Source organism: Cervus canadensis, chromosome 16 (genome assembly GCF_019320065.1).
Source record: "Cervus canadensis isolate Bull #8, Minnesota chromosome 16, ASM1932006v1, whole genome shotgun sequence".
Lineage (NCBI taxonomy): Eukaryota > Metazoa > Chordata > Mammalia > Artiodactyla > Cervidae > Cervus > Cervus canadensis.
In genome coordinates, this window is record NC_057401.1 from 30,006,941 (window position 1) to 30,034,937 (window position 27,997).

The 27,997-nt window shown below is 41.1% G+C and overlaps 1 protein-coding gene across 9 annotated transcripts; it reads right to left on the reverse strand.

Annotated features, from left to right (window-relative positions):
• On the reverse strand, positions 1 to 27,833 carry ZNF131 (zinc finger protein 131). 9 transcript variants are annotated; one of them, XM_043488799.1, is made up of 8 exons: positions 27,131 to 27,216; positions 26,511 to 26,649; positions 25,430 to 25,531; positions 18,532 to 18,676; positions 7,551 to 7,911; positions 7,226 to 7,448; positions 2,457 to 2,587; positions 1 to 1,801 (listed from the first exon to the last, which is right to left on the reverse strand). In XM_043488799.1, exons 2-8 carry the CDS (start codon positions 26,632 to 26,634, stop codon positions 1,115 to 1,117), a joined length of 1,773 nt encoding a protein of 590 aa, XP_043344734.1. In that variant the 5' UTR covers positions 26,635 to 26,649; positions 27,131 to 27,216; the 3' UTR covers positions 1 to 1,114. The 9 variants fall into 9 exon arrangements, with proteins under 9 accessions (XP_043344734.1, XP_043344735.1, XP_043344731.1 ...); XM_043488800.1 differs by having other exon boundaries at positions 26,871 to 27,134; XM_043488796.1 differs by lacking the exon at positions 27,131 to 27,216 and adding an exon at positions 27,565 to 27,833 and having other exon boundaries at positions 7,226 to 7,911.
• Between the last annotated feature and the right edge of the window lie 164 nt (positions 27,834 to 27,997).

A 27,997-nucleotide genomic window follows, 5' to 3' on the forward strand; every position in this document is an offset into this window, starting at 1 on the left:
TTTATTTTCTGTAGTTGTTATATTTTATTTTCCAAGTAATACTGATTAAAAATATTTACACACCTACTTTTAAGTCCACAGTTTAGCACTCTTATTTGTATGGCTTTAAAAGTTATAGCACAAGATCTTTACATTAAGGATTGGGGGAAAAGATTCATTCAAAACAAAGCCTGATATATTATATACATGTTTTTCTCTGTACTTTATTTTAAATACATTAATTTTTAAATGATGCTCATCTTGTTTTCATCTGGTGGTAAAATACTAGTGCAACTTTTCATCAAAATAAAGTTTACCACAGATATAAATGAATTTTCCCAATTGAAAATGGCCCTTCAGCTGCCATTAAATGAAATTTCTCAACCTAAATGAAAAAGAATTGGTAGCTGTCATTATAAGAAAAAAAATATAAAGTACTACAGCATCACCTACACTGCTTACAACACAAATTTTGAAAGAACTAGAGATGCTTTATAGAAGTTTAGTTGGTTTTGAAAAGGCACATGGGTGTGTGTGTGTGTTGTTTTTTTTTTAAACATTCTAGAAATTCGCCACCACCACTCTGTTTCTGTTGCAGAGATGACATCTATGACTATCCATCAGGGCAGACAAGAATGTTGTTCAAACTAAAGGAAGCCAGAAGCCAAAATTTAACTGCACAGTAACAATGCACTTTTCTTCATGCAGCCTTGTTTCCTATATATTCAAATTTTCTAACATGCATTAGAATACATAAACTTGTATTCTAATGATTTTACATTTGATTTTACAACATGGGGGGGAAAAAAACTTGAGGAAGGACATGACCAGGGAAAGAGAGTAAGAACTCTTACCACAATGAAAATATACATTCGTACCCAACTATATAATAAGAATATAATCCATTTAAGTTTTCCAGAAATATACTTCTCAAAGCTTCCCATTCACTTATGGGAAAGATCCCTCCTCTGTGGCAAAGTGGGGGGAAATCAGTCTGCTTCCATAGAAACAGTTCAGCACAACAGGAAAGAGTTTAACTTTGGTCCACATGTCTGTTAGCGTAAGGACAGTCACACTGCCCATCATCAGTTCAAAAACCCAACAGATAACTTTAAAAATATATGCATTTGTTATTTCATTCTAAAACTGGCATAGGTGTTCTGTTCTCATTTCCTGCCTTTTCGGCTTGGGAATCCACTGTTGATTTGGTCTCTAAAGCCTCAGCATCTTCGTGTTCTTCTGTAGCAGCCTCAGCAGCATCTGCTTGGGTAGGGTCTCTCTCCTCTTGGTTCATGATTTCAGGGGTCACTTGATCCAAGTCTGCTTCTAGAAGCTCAGTTTGTACTTCCACTGGCATCTGATTTACCCGTTCAACATGCAGCTCCTCTACATGGACTTCAGTACCTTCTTCAGTCTGAATTCGCCCCACTTCTAGATAACTTACCTGGACCTGCTCTGGAAGCTCACTCATGTGTGACTCGTGCACTTGGCTGTCCTGGAGCAGATCTGGATGGACCTGTTCCACAGTCACTTGTGCTGAATCCACCTGAACCTGGAGCAGTGGTAACACATGCACCTTCCCAACTTGTTCTATAATAGTCATTGATGTCACAGGTTCAGTTTGCACACGTGTTTCTACTGAAAGAACTTCTTCAGTTACCAGGCGCTCTGAAATATTATGAGTATCACTGAGATGCCTCCTTAATTCATTTCCTTGCATAAACCACAAGTCACACAGAGTACAATGGTTGGGTTTATCTCCAGTGTGTATCACCAGGTGATCTTTGAACTGGTCCCAGCTGTTAAACACACTATTACAGACCTGCAACAACCAAATAGTTAGTATTAACACTTAACATTCAAACTGAAGAAAATACGGGATGTATTTAATCTGTGTAAGGAAAAAGTTGCAGATTTTTCGGAATATGTTATAAATATAACGTCTGTAAGATAGTCTAAGGGATTTCATAAATCTTTTGTTTATTTGACTTTTTAGCTGTTGTAGCTAACAACTGAAATCCTTTTTGGGAAACATTTTAATATTTCCTTCATTGTTTAAATGTCATAAATTCTAGGAATATAAAGGTAACACTATTATACTTTCTTACATAATATCAACATTAAGAACAATCTCACCATTTGGAATAAAAACACTAACCAAGGAAGAAGAGCCCATTACAGCTGGTCTGCCTCTTTCACCCCACTCCGGAATTCCAATGACTGCTCTATGGTTAAGAATAACCACAGTTTCACACTACTTGTTACTTAGGACATGATGTTAATAACATTGGTATCATCTAGGATTGGGTAAAAACAACAGTTTTCCTTATAAAAGCAAGACAATTATCTTCTTTAGTCTCATTTCTTTCTGAACTGTCAGAGCCATACTTTTGGTCTAGGCTTGTTACTCGTCCCTTCTAACAATTTCAAACACAGACTTCTTTGCTCAGGACAGAGTACACCACATCCCCACATACCTGACATTCATAGAGCTTCTTCCTCCCCTTTTTTGCTCCCACTCCAGTTTGGCATGCAGTCAAGTGACATTTGAGGGTACTATTCCTAGCAAATCGTTCATGACAATTTGGACATTCAAAAGGTTTTTCACCTGTTAGAATTATAAAAAAATATTGACAAATCAAGAAAAACAGAAAATGCAAAATGTTTTTTTCTTTTTGGGTAATTCTGATAGGACTGTCTTGAATGGAAGAGCAGAACTTATAACTTTGATGTTTCTACCACATCTAAAAGACTATTCTAAGAGGTGGAAATACAAGTTTTTAATGATTCTTATAACTGTGCTCTGGCAAAGAAATAAAAATTTGGATCTGAATGTTGTCCCATGCTTTTGCATTTCTTAAAAAACTGTCTATTTTCCCTTAGATAAAAATCAAAGTCAAATTCCTTTTCGGGGACACGCAGGCCTCTCCATTCCACAGCAATTTTTGAGCACTTATTGTATTGCCAAGCATGTGCTAGGTAATGAAGATAAATTGTCCTTATTTTAAAAAGTTTCATAGTATAGGCCAGGGTATTTCAGGAAGGTGAAATACATGGACATAAACAAATGCAATACACCACAGAAAGCCTGTTACAGAGAAGAGGGCAATGAAATGGGCTGTAGCAGCACAGAGGAGTGACGAATTCTGCCTAAAATGGACTAAGAGAAGTTCAGGAAAGAGAGTTTATTCCAGGAGGCGGCAGAGAGGTGTAAAACAGCATGGAGGGTGAGGACTAAGACAAGAGGTATCATACTGACTCCCAGATTGCCGGTTTAGAACACCAACCAGAATAAAGAACAGAGATGTTTAAGGAGGCGTGCAGTAGGATGTGCTGGGGAAGATTACAAATTAAGTTTTGAGTCTGGTGAGTTTGAGGTACTCAGAGCAAAGTGGCAAAGTCTGGTAGACAGAAGAACACTAAGGAAAGTTAAGGAAGAAATGTCAAGAAGATAAGGTAGTAAACAGTGTTGAACCGAACAGAAATGACAGGTAGGGTAACAACAGGGGGTTGGGGTCATGCTAGCAAGAACACTGGGAGTGGTATGGGGCAATCAGGAGCCACGCTACAGTGGGGGGTAAGGGAGAGTGAGTGAGGCAAGTCAATGAAAACAGTCAGTACAGAAATTCTTTCAAGAAGGCTTGGAAGTAAAGAAGAGAAGTGGCTCAATGGGGACAAGTCAATAAGAGGTTCTTTCAGCCAGAAAAGAATCATTACTTATTTGCTAAGGAAGAAGGAACCAGTGGAGAAGGAGATAGCAGTAGGAATGACAGGTGAAACATGGTTTTGGAGAAGACATTGAGATGCAGGATTCAGGACTGGCCTTGAAAAACAGGAAAATATCTTTCTCTGTAATAAGAGGAGGAGACAATGAAGGAACCACACAGGTTTCTTCACACCTAAGTTGGGGTGTGGACGGGGGCTCGAGTACTGCACTGAAGGTCTAGAATGGCAATTAGGAAAGGAAAGATATACACCAGATACCAAAGGCCTAACTTAAGGTCTGATAAGACTTTTTGCCAGAAGTGCTCAGCAGGGAGCAGAAGTAAATGACTACAATAATTCCAGGATGTAGGGTTCAAAAGCCAAGGAAATGTGCTTAGAGCACAAGAAAAAGTGACTCAGGAAGTACACAATGAGGAGAAGATGGAGTAAGAAATGGGGCAATAAATGAGGTTTAAGGGATACAGAAGGACAGGCAGTCTAAATGAGGTTAAAGGAGGCTGAGTCCCACAGCCAGAGGAAGGAAAGCAGGAGAGAAGTCCAGAGAGGATGATGCCTGGAGAGAACAAGAGGAAGATTTCAGAGGTGGAGCCTCAGTGATGATCAGGTCCCAGACGTGACCCTCATACTCACGTGGAACCGACACAGTCAAGGAATAACTCTGAGCTGTGTTTTTTCCCTGAAAAAACAACTATAGCTTATTTTTTATATAATTTTCATAAGATGAAAAAATTAATGAGAAAAGATCTAATCACCTAGAATTACTGTTGGTACAGAAACTCTTTTACAACTCCCCAAATGTTGGAATATCGCTAACTAGAATGGTTTTAATAGTATATAATTTTTCACTGTAAAATGAAGCCTACAAATAAAAATTGTTGTTAACTTCTTTAAAGGGCAATTTGATAATATTTGCCAAGATTTAAAATGCACATATCCTTTAACTTGGCAATTCTGTCAAAAATTAAGTTACTTAAACATGTACACAAAAATTATGTACAGGTAGAAAAGAAAAAAGAAAAAGAAAAAAAATTATGTACAGGTATGTTTGCTGCAGCACAGTTTGTAGTGAATGGCAAAAGACTAGCAACAACCTAAAATTGTATCATCATGAGTGATGAAGTAAATTAGGGCATGCAGGTAACTGAAATCCCATATGGTCACAGTGACCAAAAAAAAGTGCATTCATGAATGTTTCACATGTTAAAAAAGATTTCAAAATAAATTAAATGGTGTACCACTGTACTGTATGCTGCTGTTTGTCTTTTTTTTTTTTTTTCAAAAGTTCTGTGTTTATGGTTACTTGAAAATGCAAAGAACATATCTGGAAAGATAAACTTAAGAAAATGAAGGCAGTAATTGCTTCTGGGGAGACCTATTTAAATAGCAAAGAGACTGACTTTTCAGTGCACATTATTTGAACTTCTGCTATTTAAAAACTTAATTTAATAAAGTCTAGAAACAGTAACAAATTATACTTTAGATGTGTAAAAAGTACAATCTTCAAAGTGCTTTTATCAATTTCTCTTGTCATAACCCTGTAAAGTAGGTGTCATTACTCTTATTTACACAGATAAGTAGAGAGATCCAACAATAAAGAGACCAGTCAAGTTCATCAGGCTGACAAATGTCAGAAATGGAGCCTGGGAATTCCAGTGCTTAGGACTCCACACTTTCACTGCGGGACCCAAGATTCAATCCCTGATCAGGGAACTAAGATCCCACAAGCTGCACAGTCAGGCCAAAACAAAAAAACTGGAGCCTGAATCTAACACTGGTTTCCAAACCCATATTTTTTCCTAAGCTTCCATACTACCTCCCTGAAAAACTAGGGAACAATTATTTGAAAACATGGTTACAGGTCATCTTTAAGTTCTCTTTCACACTGGGTGTCCCACAGGTATAGCTGTCAGTATATCTGCTCTCTCCCCTCATCCCCAAATTTTACCCTTCTGTATTTTTCTTTCTAACATTAAACTTTTGATCACTAAGCCACCCAAATCAGAAAGCTGGGAGTCACCTTCTCTTTACCCCTTACTTGCTCAGTCATGTCCGACTCTTCGTGTTCCCATGAACTGCAGCCCACCAGATTTCTCTGTCCAAGGGATTCTCCAGGCAAGAATACTGGAGCAGATTGCCATTCCCTTTTCCAGGGGATCTTCCCGACCCAGGAATCAAACCCAGTCTCCTACACTGGCAGGCAGATTTTTTACTGTCTGAGCCACCAAGGAAGCCCCTCTTTTATCTCCACGTCTCACCAGTCACCAAACCCTGCTGACTTTGTCTACTTCATGTTGTACCTTCAAGCCTTTACCATATTACTGCCTTTATTCAACCCCTCATCCTTGTTTAGATTACTTAAACAACTTCCTAATTAGACCCAGTAGGCTTCACCCACTCCAATCCTGCCAGTTCTCTGTCTCTAAAGCATAAATTTAATTAGAAATCTCCCTGGGTTAAATTTCTTAAAAGTTTCTTAAAAGCGACCCAGTCTTCCAAGATAAAATCTAACTCATGTGGAGCATTTATCTAAGGTAACTCTACATGATCTTAGCCTCATCTCTCATCACTTTCTCTCTTCTGTCCTTGAACCACTGGCAGATGATCCATGATGCCAAAGTGCATGTCATACAGTCAGCCCCAAAACTCTTTAGCTGCATCTCCTGGCGTTCCTCTACTTGGACCCAACTCTAGCCATAATAACCAGCTAACAAGTACTCCATATGAGTGACTTTTCTCTCCTCGTATCTGTACACTTAGCTTCTTTTGCTGGAGGGCTCGTCTCATGGCTAACTCCTTTTCCTTTGAGAATCATCATAGGATAAACCCTCTAGGAAGCCATCCTTGTCCTCCACCATAAACAGCATCAGCAGGCATTCCCCTAAGACTCTGTGCTTTCCTCTATCAGCACTCAGCTGATCGTGCCTGCTTGTCTCTCTTCACAAAACTCTGAACTCCTTGAAGGTAGGTACTCTAAACCTCCATGACCTAAAGTACAGAAACCTTACCCTTTTCATCTCCCTGGCTGTCCACCAGTCCTGACATGTTTGCCTTGGAGAGATGAGGGAGATGGGCAAATACTGCCTACCTATCCGCCAGGTCAAAACAGATAAGCAAATGTTCGCAAAGGTATAAACATGTTTGGGATTGTTTATAAATGTATTCATCTATGTAATGTGCTAACATAAGGCAGATAAAGTAAAAACAGTTAATAGTGAAGTTTCATATAATTAAAATTTCATAATCAATAATCTTTAATAATAATCACAGTGTTTATGTATATCTTTTGAAAATACAAAAATTGGCAAGGTGCAAGAATGACAATTAACTTCAAAGTTAATACTGACTTTGCTTGATAGCATCAATATCAACAAACTAGTATTATAAAAACACTGTGCTCAGCCTACAATTAGGAAACACACGAAATGGTTTCTATAACACTAATAAAAAAGAATTGAGACACTCAGCTTGAAGTGAGTGTGGAAAAAAAATAAACTTCTAATATAAAATATTTGTTACTTACCTGTATGTTTTCGAAGATGCTCTTTAAAATGTCCAAAGTGGTCAAACTGCTTCTCACAGTACTGACATATGTGTATTTTTTTCCCAGTTCTCTGCTTCTTACTGACTCCACCTTCTTCAAGGTGGTAACAACTGAGGTGCTGTTTCCACGCGCTCTCCCGAAGATACCTTTTATTGCATATTTCACACTTGAAACTCTCAGTGGAGTGTGATTTCATGTGTTCCTTAAAATGGTAAAACAATTTAAATGAACGGTTACATTTCTCACAATGGAACAAGTCCTTCACATGTGACAGCTGAAGTTCCACAATTTCAATACCTTCTACCTGTTTGCTTGTGGGGTCAGATGCACAGCCGTCTTCATCTTTAATCTGCCCTTTTCTATCGCCTTGGCGGTACTTGCTGGTAATATCTGCCAACAATGCCAGAGCGGAATCATCAGAGGAACCTGTGCTCTGAATGTACTTTATGGACTGCTTGGCAGAAGCCACTTCCTCCAACGTTTCGATGCCTTCATCTTCCACTTCGATTGTGCCTTCGGCAATCTCCACCTCAATTTCAACAGGTTCAGATTCTGCAGATGGCAATGACTCAGTGATAACATTTGAAGTTTCTGCAATCTTTCTTTTTTTTGCTTCATTTTTCCCCGTGGTATTTTCCTCTAGTGGAGCTGAGTTTTCTTTGTTTCTGAAATACATAACACACGGGTTTAAAAATTCTCTAGGACCAATCAATCCAACTAGGCTTTTTGGAAGAAATTGATAAGCTGATAATAAAACTTGTATGGAATGGCAGAAAACAAGATTGCAAGACTTATATTAGCTGATATCCAGACTTATTACAAAGCTACAAAATTTAGACAATCTGACTGGGGAAAGGATAGACATGGAGATTAATGGAGTAAAAGTCCAGAAATAGACTACACGTGTATAGTTAATTGATTTTTGAAAAAAGGTTCCAAGATAATTTAATGGAGAAAACATATGACAGTAGTGTTGGAACAACTGCTATCTGTATAGGAAAAATAAACCTTGACCCTTACTCACTTAACATACACAAAAAAATTTAAAATGGATCATAGACTTAAATGTAAGAACTATTACACTTCTAGCAGAAAACTGGATAAAAATCTTTGCAACTTCAAAGATTTCTTAAGTAACACGCAGAGAGCAAAAACTGTGAGTAAAAACTGGTAAGATAAAAAAAAAAAAAACCTGGTAAGATAGTTTTCATCAAAATTAAAAACTTTGTCCTTTGAAATACACAGTTATTAACAGGAAGGCAAGCCACAGAACAGAAGAAAAATATTTGCAAACTATTTGTCAAAGGTTTTATATAGACAATATAAAAAGAATTCTTACAATTCTATAAACTCAATCTCTTCAGACAACTGTTGGGAAACAATTCCCCATGAGTCCCTCGTGTTTCTGTGTATCTTGTGAAGACAGCTTTGGTTCTGGATTATTTTTCAAAGGTGTTTGCAGAGGCGCCAACAGCCTTGGAATACAGAGTGGCTCCTCTGGAGAAGACAGCTTTACTTACTGTCCATATAATAATGTCCCTGCTATGGGACAAAGGTCAGGCAGGTTTGTCTGCAGCCCATTCTAAAGGCCTTTGTTTCCCAAGCTGGGCCTTCTTCATCTGTGATGAAAACCAACCACATGCAGGCCACTCTATGTCACCTCTGGGACTTGAGGAAGGGAAAAGTGGCACAAATAGAGTAATAAAGTTCTTTTTTCTGACCTACGAGTCCTGTTATCTTCTATCAGCATCCGTGAGATCGTGGCAGATAATGTGCTGGCTTGCAAGTAGGGTAACATCTCTGATCCCTCACAGATCTTGCCAGATATTGGCAACCAAAAACAGGATGCTGAAAAAGACAAGACTTTCTGGAACAGGAAGGATGAGACCTCACAGAGCAAATGGAACTTGAGGAAGTCTGCTGGAGCTGGCATCAAACACGTTTACCAAATTGTAAGGTCAACAATTGGTTCTCTACTGACTTGCCTACTGCTCTGAGCTGAACTGTGCACCCTCAAAAGATATGATGAAGTCCTGACCCAATAACTATGAACGGGACCTTATTTAGAATGTCTTCGCAGATGTAATCAAGTTGAGGTCATCAGAGCAGGCCCTACGCTATGTCCTCGTAAGAAGAAGGACTTTGGACCCAAAGAAGAGAAGGCCATATGAAAACAGAGGGAAGATGGCAATGTGAAGATGGAGGCAGAAACTGGAGTCATGCTGTCACAAACCAAAGAACACCTGGGGCTACCAGCCTACGAGAAAGGAGAAAGTCAAGTCAAGGAAGGAAGGATTCTCCTCTAGAGGCTTCTGAGGGAATGTGGCCCTACCAACAGCTTGATTTAGGATTTCTAGCCTCCAGAACTGTGTTAAGACATGCAGTGTGTGGTACTTTGTTACGGTAGCCCCAGGAAACGAAAATACCTATGAATAAGGAAAGGTACACTCTTTTGAAAAAGCCATCACTGCGGAAGTCAAGTCTGAGTCAGTTCAGAGGCATAAACCACGTGGCCCGAAGTGGAAAGCAATGTGGATGGGGCTGTTGAATCAAGAGAACCCCCAGACAGACATTGATGGGGTCTGCAACAACCTTTCTGCCTGACACAGGGCTTTGAGGGGGTGAAAACACTGGAGGTTTGTCTGGCTGAGCCATTCGCAGCTCAGGTGCTGCTGGAAAGCAAAATGTACCTTTCTCACTGTCACAGTCACTTTCTCTCTCCACAGCATTTCCCCTTCTACCTTCTCCCTTTGCCCCTGACTTAACTTCACCTGCTTGGAGAAAGAGAATTACAGTTGAAGCCAAAGTCTCCTTGCTCTCCATTCAAGGGTAAATAGTGAAGACACCATACACATCCAAGCATGATAAGGAAAACTCAAGGATGGTAAAGACACAAATTGCCATAGCTCTATTATATTCCACAGATGTCCAACTCCCCATTCCATCTCTCATCCTCAGAGAGAGGAGGTGGTTTCATTCAAGTGTTGGGAGTTTGGGCAAGGTCACAGAAGGAAAGGGAGGTTGTCCTTTGGGTGGGGCTGATGTTACAGAAAAATTCAAATAAACATTGTGGCCAACACAATATATACTGCCATTGCTTTGACATCTGTATGCACAGCAGAGATTGGTATGGTATGGGCATTTACTACTTCCCCATAAGTACCAGAGATGGACCATTTCCATGGAGAAGAGCCACATGCAGAGAAGAGGTACTGGAAGAAACTCCCCTGACATTAGCCACCAGTAGCTAGGTCAGGATTTAGCATGAGTGTCTCTATCTCTTGATGTTTACATTGCTGATATCCTATTGACTGGCAAGCCCGAAGTCTCAGTCTGAAAAGCCCTGACTATAGTGTCACAACACTTCTACCAGCAGAGACTGCTGATAAGTGATTAAGAGAAACTCGCTCAGTTGTGTCCAACTCTTTGTGACGCCATGGACTGTAGACCACTACACTCCTCTGTCCATAGGATTCTCCATTCTCCTACACTGTCCATTCAAGAATACTGGAGTGGGTTGCCACTTCCTTCTCCAGGGGTTCTTCCCAACCCAGGGATTGAACCTGGGTCTCCTGCATTGCAGGCAGACTCTTTACCATCTGAGCCAAGTCCAGAGACTGCTGATAAATCCCAACAAAATTCAGAGGACTGCTCACCAAGTAAAATTTCTTGGGACTAGATAGGCAGATTCACAACATTCAATTCCCTCCAGCAGTAAAAACAAAACAAAACAAACAAAAAAACAGTTTCTCTACCTCCTCCCTCTTCCCACCAAACATGAGGCCCAGTAACTCACTGGATTTTTTAGGTATTAAGGAAAGCATGTGCCTCACCTGGGCACTCTATCAATACTTTTTTCTGTATATTACTCAGTCTGCAAAGCAGCACCTTTTAAGTGGGCCTCCAACCAATAGGCTGCACTGGAAGTTTCCATATAGCTGTAGCACATTCCCCACCTTCAGGGACCCCCTCGTCTAATGACTTCTTTGAGCTCTACGTCTGAGACTGATACTTTTTGCAGATTATAGCATCTGCTACTGGCAGGCTGTCTCCACCCAAAGATATTCCTTGGATTTTGGACTTGCCAATTCCTTGACATGGCCATGAGGTACACTCACTCTGACAAGAAAGGGTTAGCTGCTATTTGATTCTTGTTAAAAGTGATGCCCAATCCATGGAAGCTTTGAGGCTCTCCAGCCTGATATTGCCATTTCGGACTGTTAACTAAAACTTTATGACTATCAAGGTAAAAGGTGCCCAACAAGTCTCACTGGTCCCAAAGAAATACTTACATTCAAGAAAGCAGTTGAACTCTTGGCTTTACATGAAAAAGTGGTAGCACCCCTGCTGCCCAAAGAAAGCCACTAGATCAATGGGGTCTTTCATTCACTGGTGGCCTAGCTAAGTTGAAGGCTGATGGTATTCACTGGGCTGCCAGATGCTCAGTCTCAGCACCAACTTTTCAAAACCAAAAGTGGACACAGTTGCTCTGCTTAGAAGGCAGAACTCAAGGATGTTTTCGTCACTCTAGACGAATACACACTCTGGACGACACTCTTCACAATGAACCTTGAGATATTTTTACCGACTCCCGAGCTATTGCAAATGGCCAAGCTGTCTGGGAGACCTGGAAATCTTGGCAGATTAAAGACACCCATCTTGAGGGTCAAAACTATGGAGACAAAGAGCTGTTGATCCAACTATCTGAGTAAGTAGTTTAGATACTCATGGTAAAGGCCTATTCTCTAATGATACCAACTGGAATCAAGTTGCTTATCAACCTACACTGTCCAAATTTCCATCACTGCTGCCTATGTCCCACATTATTCTGAACCTGGTGATACATCCACCATCAGAGACTGAGCAGAAAGTCAAGGACCCTATGCTTCTGATGGAGACGTTACTATAGCATGTCAGACTTGTGACACTGGCCAAAAGTTGGCCTGTCTTATAGTGAATGAAGCCAAATCATACAGGGCATTGTCTCCAACCGTTCCTTGCAGACTGACTACACTAGACCTTTGGACCCATCTCAGGGCCATATGCCTCTCAACTACTGACACTTCTTCAGGTTATACTGCTGCTGTTCAAGCCTGAGCCGCTGGTTCTGGCCACACCATCCGGCTCTGGGAACTGAGCTGTGTCGTATGTTTAGCTTTCTGGACCATCTGCAGTCTGACACTGATGCACCAAATGCCACTCAATCGGCTGTTAGTCAAGGTACTGTTAAACCTTTCAAGCTTTCTACCAACCAGATACTGGTGGTGTAGAGAACTGCAGCAACTTTCTCAAACATTGACTCAGAAAACTTTCTGACTCTCCTTCCCTCACTTCTTCCTCGTCCAAAAATCCAGTAGGCAGTTTAGTCATCAAATTCTACTATCCCCAGAATCATCTATTTTTGGCTGCCTCCTGGGTAATAACGATCAAGGCAAATGGAGTGGGAAGTTACATAAACCTCAGTGGAAATTCAGGGTCCGCTGTGACCATTCTTAGACATGATCTTCTTCCTTCTGCCTAATGGCAACCTGGGGTCAGCCTGGTCAAAAGTGGGCCTAGCAGATTTAAACTTAGTTCCAGTTCAGCTATCTGGATTCTCTTACGGAATGGACATCATCTTAGATCCTAAGCATAATGACTAGTTGGTTGAATATATGCTTGCCAAGTGTTCTTAGATTGGTTCTCATGACCCAAGGTGGAAGAAATAATAGGTATCTTAAGTTTTATAAAATGTCCTTGTCCCTGACCATTCCAGATGAAAGGTCTGGGTAAGAGAAGGAGAGAACTGGAAATGGGGTTAAGTTACAGCTACTAGAATGGCACACACTGGTTTTGTGGGGGTAGAGGGAGAACCATCACCCTGGAACCTGGAGAGAAAACCTCGTAGACTCCAGGAGGTACAGGGGAGAAGAGACATTAAAGGTCTCTGTCCTTCAGGACCACTCTGAGTCTTCCTCAGGTAGGAAAAGGCTCTCGTTCAGGTTTCCTCAAGTGCTGCAACTTGCAACTCCTTGATCTGTCGTCTCACGCCAAGGGCTCTAACAATTCAATCACCATCTCAACTTTACCAGGAAGGATTTTGCAAAGAGCTGGGGATGGCAAAGACTTATATGTCCCATGCAAAAATACCAGATGTTTGCCCACTACCATTACCAAAGCTGACGCTCAGTTCATGAGGCACCTGACTGCCACTCAGCTGGCATCCAGGTGCTCATGATAAACAGACGGATTAAACTGGCTGCCCTTAGACATTCTCTCCAAAAACAAGGCCTACACACAATCATTGAAGCTGAGCTGGGAAAAGGAGAGGCCATGCTGGTGACAACATCAACCTGTGAGCCAACTGAAGAAGGTTGTCCCACTTTGGGGCACAAACAAATTGTAAACAACACTTTATTCCAAAAGCACCTGTGTGTTCCAAGGACTGTACTTCTTGTATGAAGTCAGGTACTAACTTCCTTCCCTCCCTATAAATGCCTTGCAACTCTTGGTGGGAAGAAGACACCATTCAATGTTTAGGGAAACACCACTGGTGTATCAATTTAGTTCTCAGATGACCATATATCTCTCCAAAATGAGGCTACTTAAATAAAAAGCTGGTACAAAATTTGTGCCTGACTCAATACAATGCGATCAATGATAGCACTTGGGCTCTGGAAGGTATTCATTTTCACCTCAAATCACTAGCCAAGGTTATTACGGAGGCTACACTTGCCCTGTGGACCAATAATGAGACTGTGCAATTGCTAAAACATCTTGCTATACTCAGATTGATGCTTACAGCTAAGTGGAAAAGCCAATACAGAAACTAAAAGAGAAAGCCACCTGGCTTTCTAGGGATTTACTCAGCTGGCTTAGTGCAGGACCTTAGGGGAGTGGGTGCACAGTTAAGCTTAGCACTGCAGGGTGGCCATATCCTGCTACTTGGAGTTCTGCTGAAACAGCTGTCTTAATTAAATCCAGTGTGAGAAAAACTGAATGGATTTGGTCCAAGTCCCCTATTGGTCAGATTAATCCAAGTGGTTACGGAGTAGCATACTCATGAGAAAATTCACCAGAAGCTGAGTGTAGAAAAACCATACTGTGGAAGAAAATTCTCCATGGATCCCTCAGATTTCTGCATATCTTATACACAAACATAGAGCCAGTCTGTTCTGTCTTCTGAGTTGTCTATATAGCAAATTACCTTACAAAATACAACCTTTCTACCTCCAGAATGGAGGACAATTATTTATTGTCAGAATAATAAAGACAATGGCCCCTCTGGGGAAAAACCTGGGCAGGTTTGCTTGCAACTCGTTATAAAAGTTTCCTAAAGCCCAGAGTTTCTCGGCTGTGATGTAAACCACTGAGCGCACAGTACACACAGAAGTGACGGCACCATTCTGCACGGGACGCGGGGTACGGAGGCGAGAGGAACTGGTGTGAACATGAACTTCAGGCTGGTCTGTACGCTGAGAGAGAAATAAAGTCCTTTCTGACTCACAAGTTTCATATCTTCTGCCAGCATCCATAAAACTGTGGCATGCCAACTTATTAGCTTGCAAATAGGATGAAATCTCACACCTGTCACAGTTCTTGACAACATCCCAACTTTAAAAATGGGTAAAAGATATCACAAAGAAGATAAACAGATGGCAAAAGAGCACATGAAAAAAGGCTCAACATCATTAGTCATTAGGGAAATGCAAATTAAAACCACTATATACTTACCAACTTAGCTAAAATAAAAGTCTGATCATATCAAGTATTAGGAAGGCTGTGGAGCAGTTGGAACTCTTATACACTACAAGCTGGAATGCAAAATGGCACATCACTTTGGAAAACAGTTGGGCAGTTTCTTAAAAAAAAGAACAAAACTAAACACATCCATAATACAACCCAGCTATTCCACTTCTAAGTATTTACTGAGAGAAATGAAACCATATATACAAAGACCTACAAATATGCATAGCCCTTTCATTTGTAACAGCCAAAAACTGAAAAAAATATCTAAATGTCGATCAACAGATGGTGTATGTTAGTCGTTTAGTCATGTCTGACTCTTTGCAACCCTAAGGACGGTAGCTGGCCAGGCTCCTCTGTCCATGGAATTCTCCAGGAAAGAATACTGGCTGGAGGTTGCCATTCCCTTCTCCAGGGGATATTCCCAACCTAGGGATTAAACCCAGGTCTCCTGAACTGCAGGAAGATTCTTTATCATGTGAGCCACCAGGAAAAGCCCAGATGGTATATTCATACAATGAAGTAACAGTCAGCAATAAAAAGGAACCCATGACAACATGGACAAACCTCTAAAGCATGAGGCCAAGTGAAAAAAGTCAAGCATGAAAGACTACACAATATAGGAAGCCATGTATATGACATTCTAAATAAGCTAAAGCCACAGTGATAAAAATCAAGATCATTGGTTGCCTGGGGCTGGGGATCACAGCTGATTGCAAAGTTATAGGAAAACATAGGGAGATGGGAATGTTTGTGGTGGTGGTCACACCACTGTGTACAATTAACAAACTTCAAACTTTACATTAAAATGAGTGAACTGTATTATGTGAATTATATTTCAAACAGCTGAGGAAGAAAACATCTATAAGGCAACTGCTGCTTCCTAACAAGTAACAGGAACCTTCTCATACAGTTTTAAATGAAAACAATGATGCAATTTCAGCAAAATAAGGAGAATCTGGAGATTCTTTTCCAGTGCCATTCAAAAAGTTTACCACTGTATTTCAAAAATACATGCATACTGCAAATGCTAGAAGAGCATTTATTCACCTTCTCTATCTGCAAAACAGTTATACAATAAGCTTCTCAATATAGAGTTGCCTTCACCTGTTGACTTAAACACAACTAAATTATGCAATTTTTATTCCTAAATTGCATAATATTGACATACACATAACCTATTAAAAACAGCCAATATGTAATACTGCTACCTTCCTGAAGAACTCTTCAGACTACACTGCATGTATAACTGGTTCATCAACAATTCAACATGCCAACATATTTATCTTGGCAAGCACTGATGGCTGTAATTACTGTAAGGACCTCAGTCTTTTTTTTTTTTTTTTTTGGACCTCAGTCTTATAATAAATCTTCTAAAGGTTCTAAATGGTTGTACCCAGCTATTCTTACCCTTTGACTAGACACATAAACTCAGTTAAATGCCTCCCAAATCCAACCTTGTCCATTGTCAGAGAATATGTTCCAATGTTCTGCTACTCAGGACTTTCCCTATAGTGAGATGCTACTCACTACCCCGAGCAGCAAATGGACCACACAGAACATGTTTTCAGAGAGTTCATATACAGGATTTAACCAGAAATCTGATGCTGCTGAATCTACCTCCACTTTAACACAGTATGATCTAATCAGGTACATATCCACAACACACCTTTACTTTTGCCATCCAGATCTCAGCTCTCTCTGCAGAAGAATGCTGGCCTGGTTTTAATTGGCATGCACCATTCATCCATTCATAAATGTTTACTGCACACAAACCATGTGCCAGATGCTAGTCACCAGAGAATATATACACACCAAGCTCCTATCAGAAAACTCTAATCTTGAACTCTGTCACCAAACTAATTAAAAGCTCATTAGGAAAAAAAGTATTTTTGGATATCTACAGTTCAATTATTTCTAAATTATTTTAAATTACATCTAACTGAACCACATCAGTGAGTCAGACCAAATCATTTTGTCCCATGCGAAACTGATTTTTACCAAACTTCACCTTCATGTTTTACCAATGACCTATATCGAGGGTCCTAAGAAACAGAGCCAGGGGCTACCACCAACGGTAATTCACATTTAGAGTCCTAAGTGCCAGACTCCAGGCTAAGCACTTTACATTCATCCATTCAACCCTCACAAATAATCCTATGTAGAAAGGTCCTTTATTAATCCCATTTGACAGATAAGGAAACTGCACAGCTGATAGGAGGTGGAGTAATTTCATTAAGGCCACATAGTGGCAGAGCTGGCGTATTTTCGAGGCAGCCTGTCTCCAAAGCTCTTGTTCTTACTCACTACATTACAGTGCCACTATTCATTATGTAAGATGTTGAGGTTATTTATTCATGATACCACTTAATGTCTTCCTAATAATTTCCTATGAGAAATTGTGTGTTTTAATACCAAGAATGGCTCCTAAGCAATTAATTTGTTCTCATCCTATAACCATAAATAATGTAACTGACATTCAGTCATGTCCAACTCTTTGCAACCCCATGGACTATCAAGTCCATGGAATTCTCCAGGCCAGAATATTGGGAGTGAGTAGCCATTCCCTTCTCCAGGGCAATCTTCCCAACGCAGGGATTGAACCCAGGTCTCCCACATTGCAGGCAGATTCTTTACAGCTGAGCCAGCAGGAAAGCCCTCTTTTATACTAGGTGCTTCAGAACTCAGAGCTACATTTAGCCTATCTGGCAAGTACAGACTCAAATGGCATGTATTTTTGCCACCATATTTCTAACTTCACTGATTATCACCTCACCTGGCCTATTTCTTGTATCTTCACCAACTTTCTCACTTATTTTTAAAAAATACCATGTTAATCTTTGTAAGCCAAGCATTTTTTAGAATAAGTCTTGGTACAAATAATTAACAACTTGACTCCACAGAACAGTGCATAGGAACCCAGAGAACTCCTTAAAAATTGCCTAGCCCTCCTTATTTTATTGGGGCTTCCCAGGTGGTCCAGTGGTAAAGAATCCGCCTGCCAATGCAGGAGATGCAAGAGACATGGGTTCAATTCCTCGGTCAGGAAGATCCCTTGGTGGAGGAAATGGCAACCCACTCCATATTCTTGCCTGAAAAATTCCATGGACAAAGAAGCCTGGTGGGCTATAGTCCATGGGGTCACAAAGAGTCAAACACGACTGAACATGAGCATGCCTTATTTAATTAAAAATAAAATATGCTATCTTTGTTAATATTAGGACAATTTTTACTGTAAGGACAAGAAATCAAGTGTGAGGGAAAGAACAATCAGCAACCAGTAAAACTTAAAGCGTGCTAAATCGCATTAGTCATATAAGACTCTTTGCAACCCTATGGGCTGTAGCCTGCCAGGCTTCTCTGTTCATAGTATTCCGCAGGCAAGAATACTGGAGTCGGTTGCCATTTTCTTCTCCAAGAACTTAACAGATCCTTAAATATATTCCTGATTTCAAACTATCAGTTCTTTATGGCATGACACATACGATAAATTCTTGCCTAAGAGTCAGGGTGAACATGACTGAAAGTAACTATCTGCTCCTCATTAAGGGAATAATTACCTGACTTCAAGGGCTTTGATAGCTTCTAGCATCTGTAGAAACTCTGCTGCTTTCCATACATCATTGGCTTCTTCTTCTCCTTGTATCATTAACTTTGCTGTATATGTGAACTCAATCAAATGACGAAAGGCCATTTTACTAACACCTGTAAAAAGGATGTGTATTAACATGCATTCACATTGATTCAAATCTTACAACATTTAGTAATGGGAATAAAAAGAAGCCCAGTGTTTGAAAACAGATTAGCATTTGTCATTTTGGAAGACAACTTCTGGGCAGAATTCTCATTTACAGCATAATATTGTAGCCAAATTCAACACTAACTAGCAAACTACTTTAAGATTTCCTTTCCCAAAGATTTCCTAAGGCTCTTACAGAACAGTAAAATCTATCACTCAAATACACAAATGGGCTAACTACTACATCAGAAGTTCTCCCTCTTGCCAGGAAGCTGTTTGTCAACTCAGCTCCAAAATCATCAATAGCTTTCCACAGCTTATCAAGTAAAATTCAGTACCATTCTGCCTTTATTTCAAGGTCTTTTACATTATTTTTCTACTTACCACTATTTTTCCCTTCCAAATTTTAAAATGTATCAAACCCACATTATATACTGATCCTCAAACAAACCTGTCCCTTTCTAAGCACTTTCTTGCCCTTTAACATCCTCCTTTCCTGAAGGCTTAATCACTTTATTTCTGGACAAATTCTATGACCCTTGAGGGTCCAATTTTAATGCCATGTCTTTAACGAACCTTCTTTAATACTTCCCTCAGGCTGAACTCTGTACCTAGTCTGATAGTTAAAATTCAGACAACTCTTGACTGCAAGTTACTTGAGGAGAATTTCTGTCTAAACTCACCTCACAGTATCTAACACAAAGCTTCCTAAAATGAAAGCACACAAATTTGGTATAAATAAAGGCTAAAGTCATTTTTATATTAAGCTTCCATAATTCCAAGCTTTCTTTACAAGTTCTATGTTTAGATTTTGGCCCAAAATGATACTATACTTCCCTGAGCTCTTCAATGCTATGTAATATTGCTTCAGTCTGCTAATGTGAGGTATGAAAAGCTACTGACAGGAACAAAGAGAAAACTTTTTGCAGGCTTTTTTATGCTAAGAAATGCCTAAGACCAAACTGCACACAATATGCACCATTACAAAACAAGAATGTCCTCTGGCAGTCCAATGGTTAAGACTCCAAGATTTCACTGCCAAGGGCATGTGTTGTTAGATCCCTGATCTAGGAACTACAATCCCAAGAGCCACTTGGCGCAGCCAAAAAAATATAAAAATATTTTTATGTTTTTCCAATGCAGTTTATACACCTGAATGTAGCCTTCCAGACAACAGTAAGAAAGCTGGTGGAATATCCATCATCCTCTGTGTAAGGAAAAATATGACTCAGGAAGTCAGAACTTTCAAGTTTTAGTCTAGGCACTCCATGACTTGTGCAATCTGGGACAAGTCAGAACCTCTGAGTCTCAGAAAACTCATCTTCAAATTGCCTGACAACAATCTGAATATTGAAAAGCACTATAGAATACAATGTAACTTGACCAAGTTACATGCTACCAAATAAGCAACTAAAAATAACTGATTCACTGAAGGCTAGTTTTATTTGGGTCTCCTAAGTCTTTTTTCTCTTGGCCTTTTTTTTTTTTTTTAAATATTTAATTGTGGCACACATGATCTTCAATCTTCATTATGAACGCAAGCTCTTAATTGCAGTATGTGGGATCTAGTTCCCAAACCAGAGACTGAACCTGGGCTCCCTGCATTGGGAGCACAGAATCTTACCGACTAGGCCACCCAGGAAGTCCCTCTCCTGGTTGACTTTTGACCATGTTATTCAAGAGTAGCCTGAGGAACAGACAACTAGATTTTGCTTCCTTTTTTTTAAGATGGTTTGATCAAACATTTAAAAGTGAATCAAAAATTCTTCCTATAAACGATGTGCAAATTTTTCCTGAAGTGAAATGAAATTTGGGTTTTTAATTAAACACACACACATATATATACATACTATATACATCAAGCAGGCCTCTAAATACTTTAGAAAATTATCAACTGACTTAATATTCACAACAACCCTATGAGGTACTGTTATAATTCCCATTTTAAAGAAATTGAGGCACGGAAAAGCTAAATAACTTGCCAAAGTCAACATAGCTATTAAGTGATAAAACTAGAATCAAACCCAGATGGTCTGGCTCCGAAGTCCATGATAAAGATTTTTGAACATGATGATGCTAAGGAATATTCCTTCTTGGAAGAGTCTGAATACCCATGTTCTCACTCACTACGGGACTGACTGCAATCTCTTACTCATACGTCCAAAGTCCCCCACATTTCTTAAAACCGAAAGTTCCCAATAAACATGGCAGCAAAATTTGATCTGAACCAACATGAGGCTATTTATAATCTTTATCCCACTTACAGTAAATTTTAATAAGCTATGTTGCTTATTAATAATACACTGGATTATTATTATTTGGTTATAGGATACTGCCCCAGGCCCCACTGGGAGTACTGCAGAATACACATACTGGATTACCTTAGGAAAGTCTAAAAGTTAGTAATTTAAAGAAACATTTGACCTTCAAGGACCTGTGGATTTAGCTCCCAATCTTGGCTAATCAGAGTCACCTGTGACTTAAGCATGGGCTCCTCATCTCCAGAATCACAACTGAGGTAGTGAACTGTTTTTTATAAGCACCGAGGTGCTTCTTAGGTGGCCAGTCCAACACTGGTCCTAGGAATAAACCACGGACCTGACTAATTAGTTAACAGGAACCAAACTTACAACACCTTTATAACACCTGCCCAGGTAAGTGAAGGGTTGGTAGGTAATGCACAGCTCTGCGAAAATATTGTATACTCTATCAGGACTAGTAGGCTAACTTTCAAATTTCAGCCCATGTTTTCAATTCCTTCCTCCTTTCAAAATATAAGTGTGCAAGAAAATACAATTTTTTAAACGAGGTATCCAAGAAAATGTTAATACAAACACCTCAACCTGGGTCATTGTTCCCATTCAGAAAGAGGCAAAGGGTTGAGGGGTAGAGGGCATTCTGGAATTTCTCTAGTCTATAGAATTCCCCAACTAGTGGAAAACTCCTACTCAACTAGGATGTATGAACATGTCCTTGCGTGTTTCATTCTTGATATTAGGAGCTAAAATTTTGGACAGAGTTGCTGTTTGAGAGAAACTAGGTGCTTATGGATCTGTGGTTTCAGGGGACGTAAAGAATGGATTCGGAAAATTGGAAGCTCGGTTTAGAAGGCTGTTGTGTTCCAAACAAGGAAATCAATGTCTGTTGAAGATGTAATATGGTGTGAATCCAAGTCACAAAGCTTAGCTGGGATGCTTCTCAGTTGAAAAAACAATTTTAAGTCAAAGGTGAACCTGTAGTCCTATCAAAGATAACTCACTTCACTAAAGACAGAAAAAGCAGAGAGAGAGCTGGGTCAGCTTGCATCTAATGACAGTTCATACTCATAGAACATATTATAATTTAAATTCCCTTTATATACGCTTATTTTACAAAACCCTAAGGCAGTGGTTCTCAACACTGGCTGCATACTGGACTTATCCTAGGGCAGAGCTGCCATAACTTTGCTGTTCAAAGGAGTCATCTGAGGATTCTGTTCTAATTCAGCAGGACGAGAGTAGAGCCTGAGAGTCTACAGCTCTCACAAGCTCCCAGGCGATGCCATGCATCCTCAGACCACACCCTGAATGACAAGGACCGAGAGAACTTTGAAAGACAGATGCTTAGACTTCACCCCTCAAATAGTGAACTGATCTGGAGAAAAACCCTGGCTATTAGTACTTGCAAAAGCTCCGCTGGTGTTTCTAATGTGCTGCTAAATATGAGAACAATCACTATTTTACAGGTAGGAGTTCCAGTTTTAGCTACGATGAAGAAAGCATACTCCATTCTATCTTGTCCATTGATACAACTAAAGACCCTGGACAGAACATCTAACGCAAATATAAAAGGACTTTCAAGAAAAAATAGAAGAAAAGAGCCTGGGAAGAGAAACAGAACTCAAAGAAGAGCAGTGAGTTTCCTGTTTTATATTTTTGCTCCTCCATAGCACAGCCTGAGGACAGTAAAACTCCCATAACCAGGGAGTAGGTGCAGACAGAAAAAGTTCCAAGAGGAACTGAGTAGAGAACTAGGAAAGGAGATGGAGCGTGTGTGGCGGTGGGGAAAACAACTGTTTTTTATTCCTCTCTCAGCTCTTCCCCAGTTAGAATGCTGCATAACTGTGGCTAGCTGCCACCAAGCAGGCACCTAAATTCTATGACAAAGTTCCTCTGGCTGAGAACTAGGAAAGAGACAATCATCTGAAGAGATGGAGAGAATACTTGTTATTTTCCTCTCTCACCATTTTACCCAGGAAATGGATCCTATCACAGAAAATGTAGGAGACCACAGAGAGGCTAAGTTCCCAGTTTTCCAGCCAGAGGACCAGGAAAGAGAGCTCTGGGGAGCTAAAGCACAGAGAAAATCAGGAGGGGAGCTGGTGAAAAGTCCAAGTCTGTGTATGCAGTCTTGAGCATACTGCCTAGCTACAATAATGGGAGGTAGCACAGCAAAGGCTCTGAGAATTAGACTGTGTGTGGACTACCACCCAGGTCGGCACACCTGGGGCCTGAACAGAACAAAGATGTTAAGAACTAAATTGGAATTGTATCCACAGCCCACACAAGGCAGTTTGAACCTAATCAGGTTGACTGCCAAAACAAAATAAACCACAATCAAATCAGTAACAAAAACCAAAGCATTTCCCAAAGATTCTAACAGATCGCAGAGTATCAAAATGTAATATTCAAAATGCCCATGACATCATCCAAATTTACTTGACATATTTTTGCAAATTAAAAGAGAAAAAAAGGAAGATGTTCAGTGTTACACAACTAACGAACTGTAAAACTAAGACTACAACCCAGGTTTTCTAAGTGCATGCCCAGGGCTTTCTCTACAGCCAGGTGACCTAGCCAGATAGTAGTAAAGCAATTTCAAAGTTAAAGGCTTAAGAAGACACCGAGTCAAATTGATTCTTTAAACCTGGATCTGGCAAATAAAAACAAAGAATGTTTTTACATGTTTCCTTCTTACTTTCTATAATTTAAATACTGAAGGTTGTGTGTCCTATACTGTAATGGATCCTGACCCAAAGATCAAACCCAGGTCTCCCGCATTGCAGGCAGACTCTTTACCATCTGACCCATCAGAGAAGTACCTATAATGGACATAGCACATCAGAAATATAAGAAATAATTCCAAAGTGATTACTCTTGAGAAGAAAAGACCCTACTTCTTCAGGTAGGTCAGTATTCCACACTCCACCAGCAATACATATTCTAGCCCTGGCCACTTACTTTTTGACTTAGGATTCTGCCCAGAAGTTACCTCCTCTGTGAAATTCTTCCTCTAAGCTTCTAAACCACTCATCCTTCTTCTTCCCTTCTTACACCATTATGCAATAAAATTCCCTGCAACATTTTTTTGCACTCTTCTACCTGTTGCCTACCCATGATTAAATTTGGAAACTCTTAAGGGCTGCCTTATTAATCAATTTCTCGCACGGTATTAACAGGTATTAAATTTGATAAATAGCCACAATTTAGTAAACTTTGGCAATGCACCAATCACTATGCCAGGCTCTGCACATGTTAATTCAATTAATCATTAGTACTAAGCCTACTAACAATCATACTTCTCAGATGAAGCAACAAATATGCAACTGAAGTAAAGTACCCTGCCTGGGGTCTGATACCTCAGGTGAATAACTGGATGCAACTTTGCCTTGTAATAGAAACAAATACCATGTAGGATCCTGGAGTCTCACTTTAGTATGTTTTGAGGATTTCTGTTATGCCTGTGCTCTCTCCATCACAGATATCAAAAGATCATCTATGGATACCAGTTAGAACGCTAGATAAGCTGGCATTATCAAAGAGGATCTTTTAACTCTACATCTTCTTTACTCCCCTAGGCACCAAATTTTTCCAAGGGAATACTGTTTCCAGGCAACCCGTTCATAACAGAGAATATATATATAATGAAAGAGATACAAGACCAAAATTCAAGAACCCCAAATTTATGTAAGAAAGCTGATTTATTTCCTACAGTTTTGGATTGGGGATAGAGAGCAAGGTATTATAGTAGCAGAAAACAAAAGCATGGGAACAGCATAAACTGAATCCCTTGCTAGGTAGGCAACATTAGGTAAGTAACCTTTTAGAGCCTGTTCCCTGGTATGTAAATTGAAAATAACTTACTTCAAAGGATAGATGTGAAACTCAGAAAATGCACACAAACAACACAGCATAATACCTGGCACTTGGTGGACTATTATTACAAAAAAACCAAGTATAACAATTTCTATTTTAGGACAACATGTAGTGGATGACCCCTTCCATTCTAGACCTTCTATAACCACTTGAACTTCTTTTAAATGTCACTTCAGTTCATCTTTCCCAGCCTTTTCCATATTATAGCAGCCCATTTTACACTGTGCATGTCACGCTAATACACAGGCCTGCAGCATCCTGATCAGTCTAAAACATAAGGCCACTAAATAAGATGGAAATTCACTTTTAATACATTTTCAAAAGACAGTGACCACTGGTTGTAGCAATGAAAAAGACTCGTTTAAGAGACCAACAAATACCATTTAACCTGTTTTTCCTGGAAGATCATTTTACCAAGCACGTTACTAAAAGTAAAAATTCTCAGGTGTCAAAAGAACAACTTATCCAGTCACCTAACAGGAACCATTGATACCTGTTTCCCATAGTATTTTACTAAATTACTGTCTAAAAAACTTCATCAAATTATAATGTTTACTAAACAATGTATTTAAAACAAGCATTTACCTTCTATCTCCACCAAAGGTTCCTGAGTAAACTCCTGAAAGAATTTATAGAAGAACTTGCTGCAAGCAGCCAAAACAGCCTTGTGGGCCTTAAAATGGTGTCCTAGAGAAAAAAAAAACGAAATCATCATATTCACAAAAAACAAAGTATAAAAAATTAAAACAAGTTAAAAAATTAAACTAAAATCTTTCTTAATATAATTTTAAAAACTATATTCTGGGCAGCTATCTTGACAAATTTGAATCTCAATTAGACATGAAGCCAGATCTTTACCTCAAAGGCCTTACTTATTAAGTCAGTTTTATAAAGGATATCTTACTACATTTCAGGAGGTACCACTTTCAGGCAAAAGCATATCCTATTCAGTTGAAACTGCTAAATAGAAACATAACTCAAAAGGTTATACATCATTGGAAAAGAGAAGAAAAAGCCACAGAATAAGCACCAAGCTGGATGTGTTTGCTATGAAAAACACTTTAGTATGCCTAATATTTGGAAACTCAACCTATAGCAGACCTGTAACAAAGATTAGCTTGCCTTAAGTCTGTTTTCACTAAATAGAAAAGACACCTAAGCTGTGTTTGTCTCCACTGTAATGACAACTCTCAAGACTGGTAAATACCCCATTCTATTTTGGGGGTCACCAAAGCGGGTACCAGTCCTGCTAAGGAGTCTCTCACATTCTACCTCCAAGACCATTTGGGAAACTAGAAAGAATCAACACTTCCCAAATGACTCCTCTGAGTGACTGCTCAAAGCAGCTTAGCAGCAGAAATCTACTAACCAAACATTCAGAGACATCCTCCCTAACCCACACCCTCATCTTGCACTCAAGTGTGCAATGTGAACACTTCAAAAGACTGCAAGAAGTTAAAATACCACGATTACGTTTAAAGTGTGACCAGCCTTCTGCAGCATGGTCTCCGTTAAGGGATACTGATAAGTGTCCTCGGGTCCGAGCGCGCACCCTCCACAGACTTTCGATAGGTAGTACAGAAGGTGGGTAAAAAAGGCGGGTGGGGGAAGGGAAGAGAGGATCTGAAGGCACAAACTTAGCTCCCCAGCCCACCACCCTGCTCACCGTCGACAATCAGGGTGATGTCAGTAAACCGGTCCTGCTCTCGCTGTTCATTCAATCGGTCCAGGATCATTTTATGATGTTCAGGGAACTCCTGAAGGCATTCCATCGTCTCTTCGGCCTCCATGGCCGTCCGGTTGCTCTACAAAAGAGGAGCATGATAATGTACACCCATGAGCTCGGGCTGAGGAACAAAACCCCTAAAGCACAAAATAACAACAAAAAAAACAAAACCCAAGCAACGTGAAAGAAGGGGGGAGGGTGAGGCAAGAGGAGAGGAAGGCGAGGGAAGAAAGAAAGGCGAGCCGGGCGGCCGCCGCGCGTTGGTGGCCGGAGCCGCGGCCGCGGGACTCCGAGCCTGACCTAATTGGAGTCGGGAGACGCGAGCTGGAGCGGGGTGGGCACAGCGCCGGAGGCTCCGAGCGCCGGGGCGCGCAAGTCCGGCAGGGGAGGAGACCCTACAGCCGCCGCGGCCCGCTAACGGCCCGCCAAGCCCCTCGGCCCGGCCCTGGCTCCCGCCTTCCCGGGACCCGGTCCGGCCCGCGGCCCACAACGACTCCCGGGTCGCCTCTCCCTCCCCCGCCCTCCCTCTTCTCCCCCGCCCCGACCGGGCCGGCACTCACTCAGGGAAGGAGGAGCGGCCCGGGCCTGCGCGTCACTTACGTCGACGTGCTGCGTCACGGCGTCGGACTCCGACTGACGCGAACGCCTCAGCGCAGACTAGAGAGCGGGAGGGCCACGCCCCCGCCCGCCCGCCCGCCCTCCTCTAATGGCGGGGCGGAGCTAACTGAGAGGATTTGGCGCTCGCGAAGCCTAGGCCGCTCGCGCGGGGAAGAGGAAGTCCAGCTGAGGCGTGGTTAGGCCGGTTTAGAGCTTGGCTTTGTCGGGGGTGGGGCGCCACCTTCCACTCACTCGCGCCACACTCCAGGTGTGAACACTTCCGAGCCAGACCTCAGAATAAACAGGCAACCGGTTCCGGGTGTGCTTTATACCGCTGCCCCCCCCCCCGCCCCGCCCCGCCCCCTTTCCTCCAGAGGCCTAAGTCTGGCCGCCTTACCTAGCTCACGATCCTCCCTCTCTTCTCTCAGTCCCGAAAGCCTTTCCTTCTCTGCTCTCCCCTCTCGGGGCGTAATTCGCCCCGCACTTTTCCCTACCCCTGAACAGCGCCTCTCCAGCCATTTCCTCGCCAGTGCCCGGGCGCTCCCTCTGCTTGGGTCCGGCCGAGGCACGTGCGCTCGCTCCGACACCCGGTCGGCCGCGGCGCGGGCAGCGGCGGCCACGGGCGCGAGCACGTTCCGGCCGCCTAGGATCTTCCTCCCGGGTGCCCGCCCTCTCTGTGTTCGGCGGGCAGCGCGTGTTTGCTAGACTTAGGGCCTGTGGCTGCTCGGCTTATTTCACGTGGTGCTGTTAACTGCAGCTCTCCATTCCCCAGGTCCCGCGCTTAAAGAGGCCAGTGACCCTTAGTCAGCCCCACGTGACTGCATCATTCA

Bases quoted from the DNA above. Each gene is read 5' to 3' on its own strand.
- ZNF131 (XM_043488796.1), bottom strand. From the start codon at position 26,634: ATGGAGGCCGAAGAGACGATGGAATGCCTTCAGGAGTTCCCTGAACAT. The intron at 18,677-25,429 runs GTAAATGCTTGT...TCCTTTTTACAG, and splicing joins ACCTTTGGTGGAGATAGAAG to GTGTTAGTAAAATGGCCTTT. The intron at 1,802-2,456 runs GTATGTGGGGAT...TGGTTGTTGCAG, and splicing joins AGAAGCTCTATGAATGTCAG to GTCTGTAATAGTGTGTTTAA.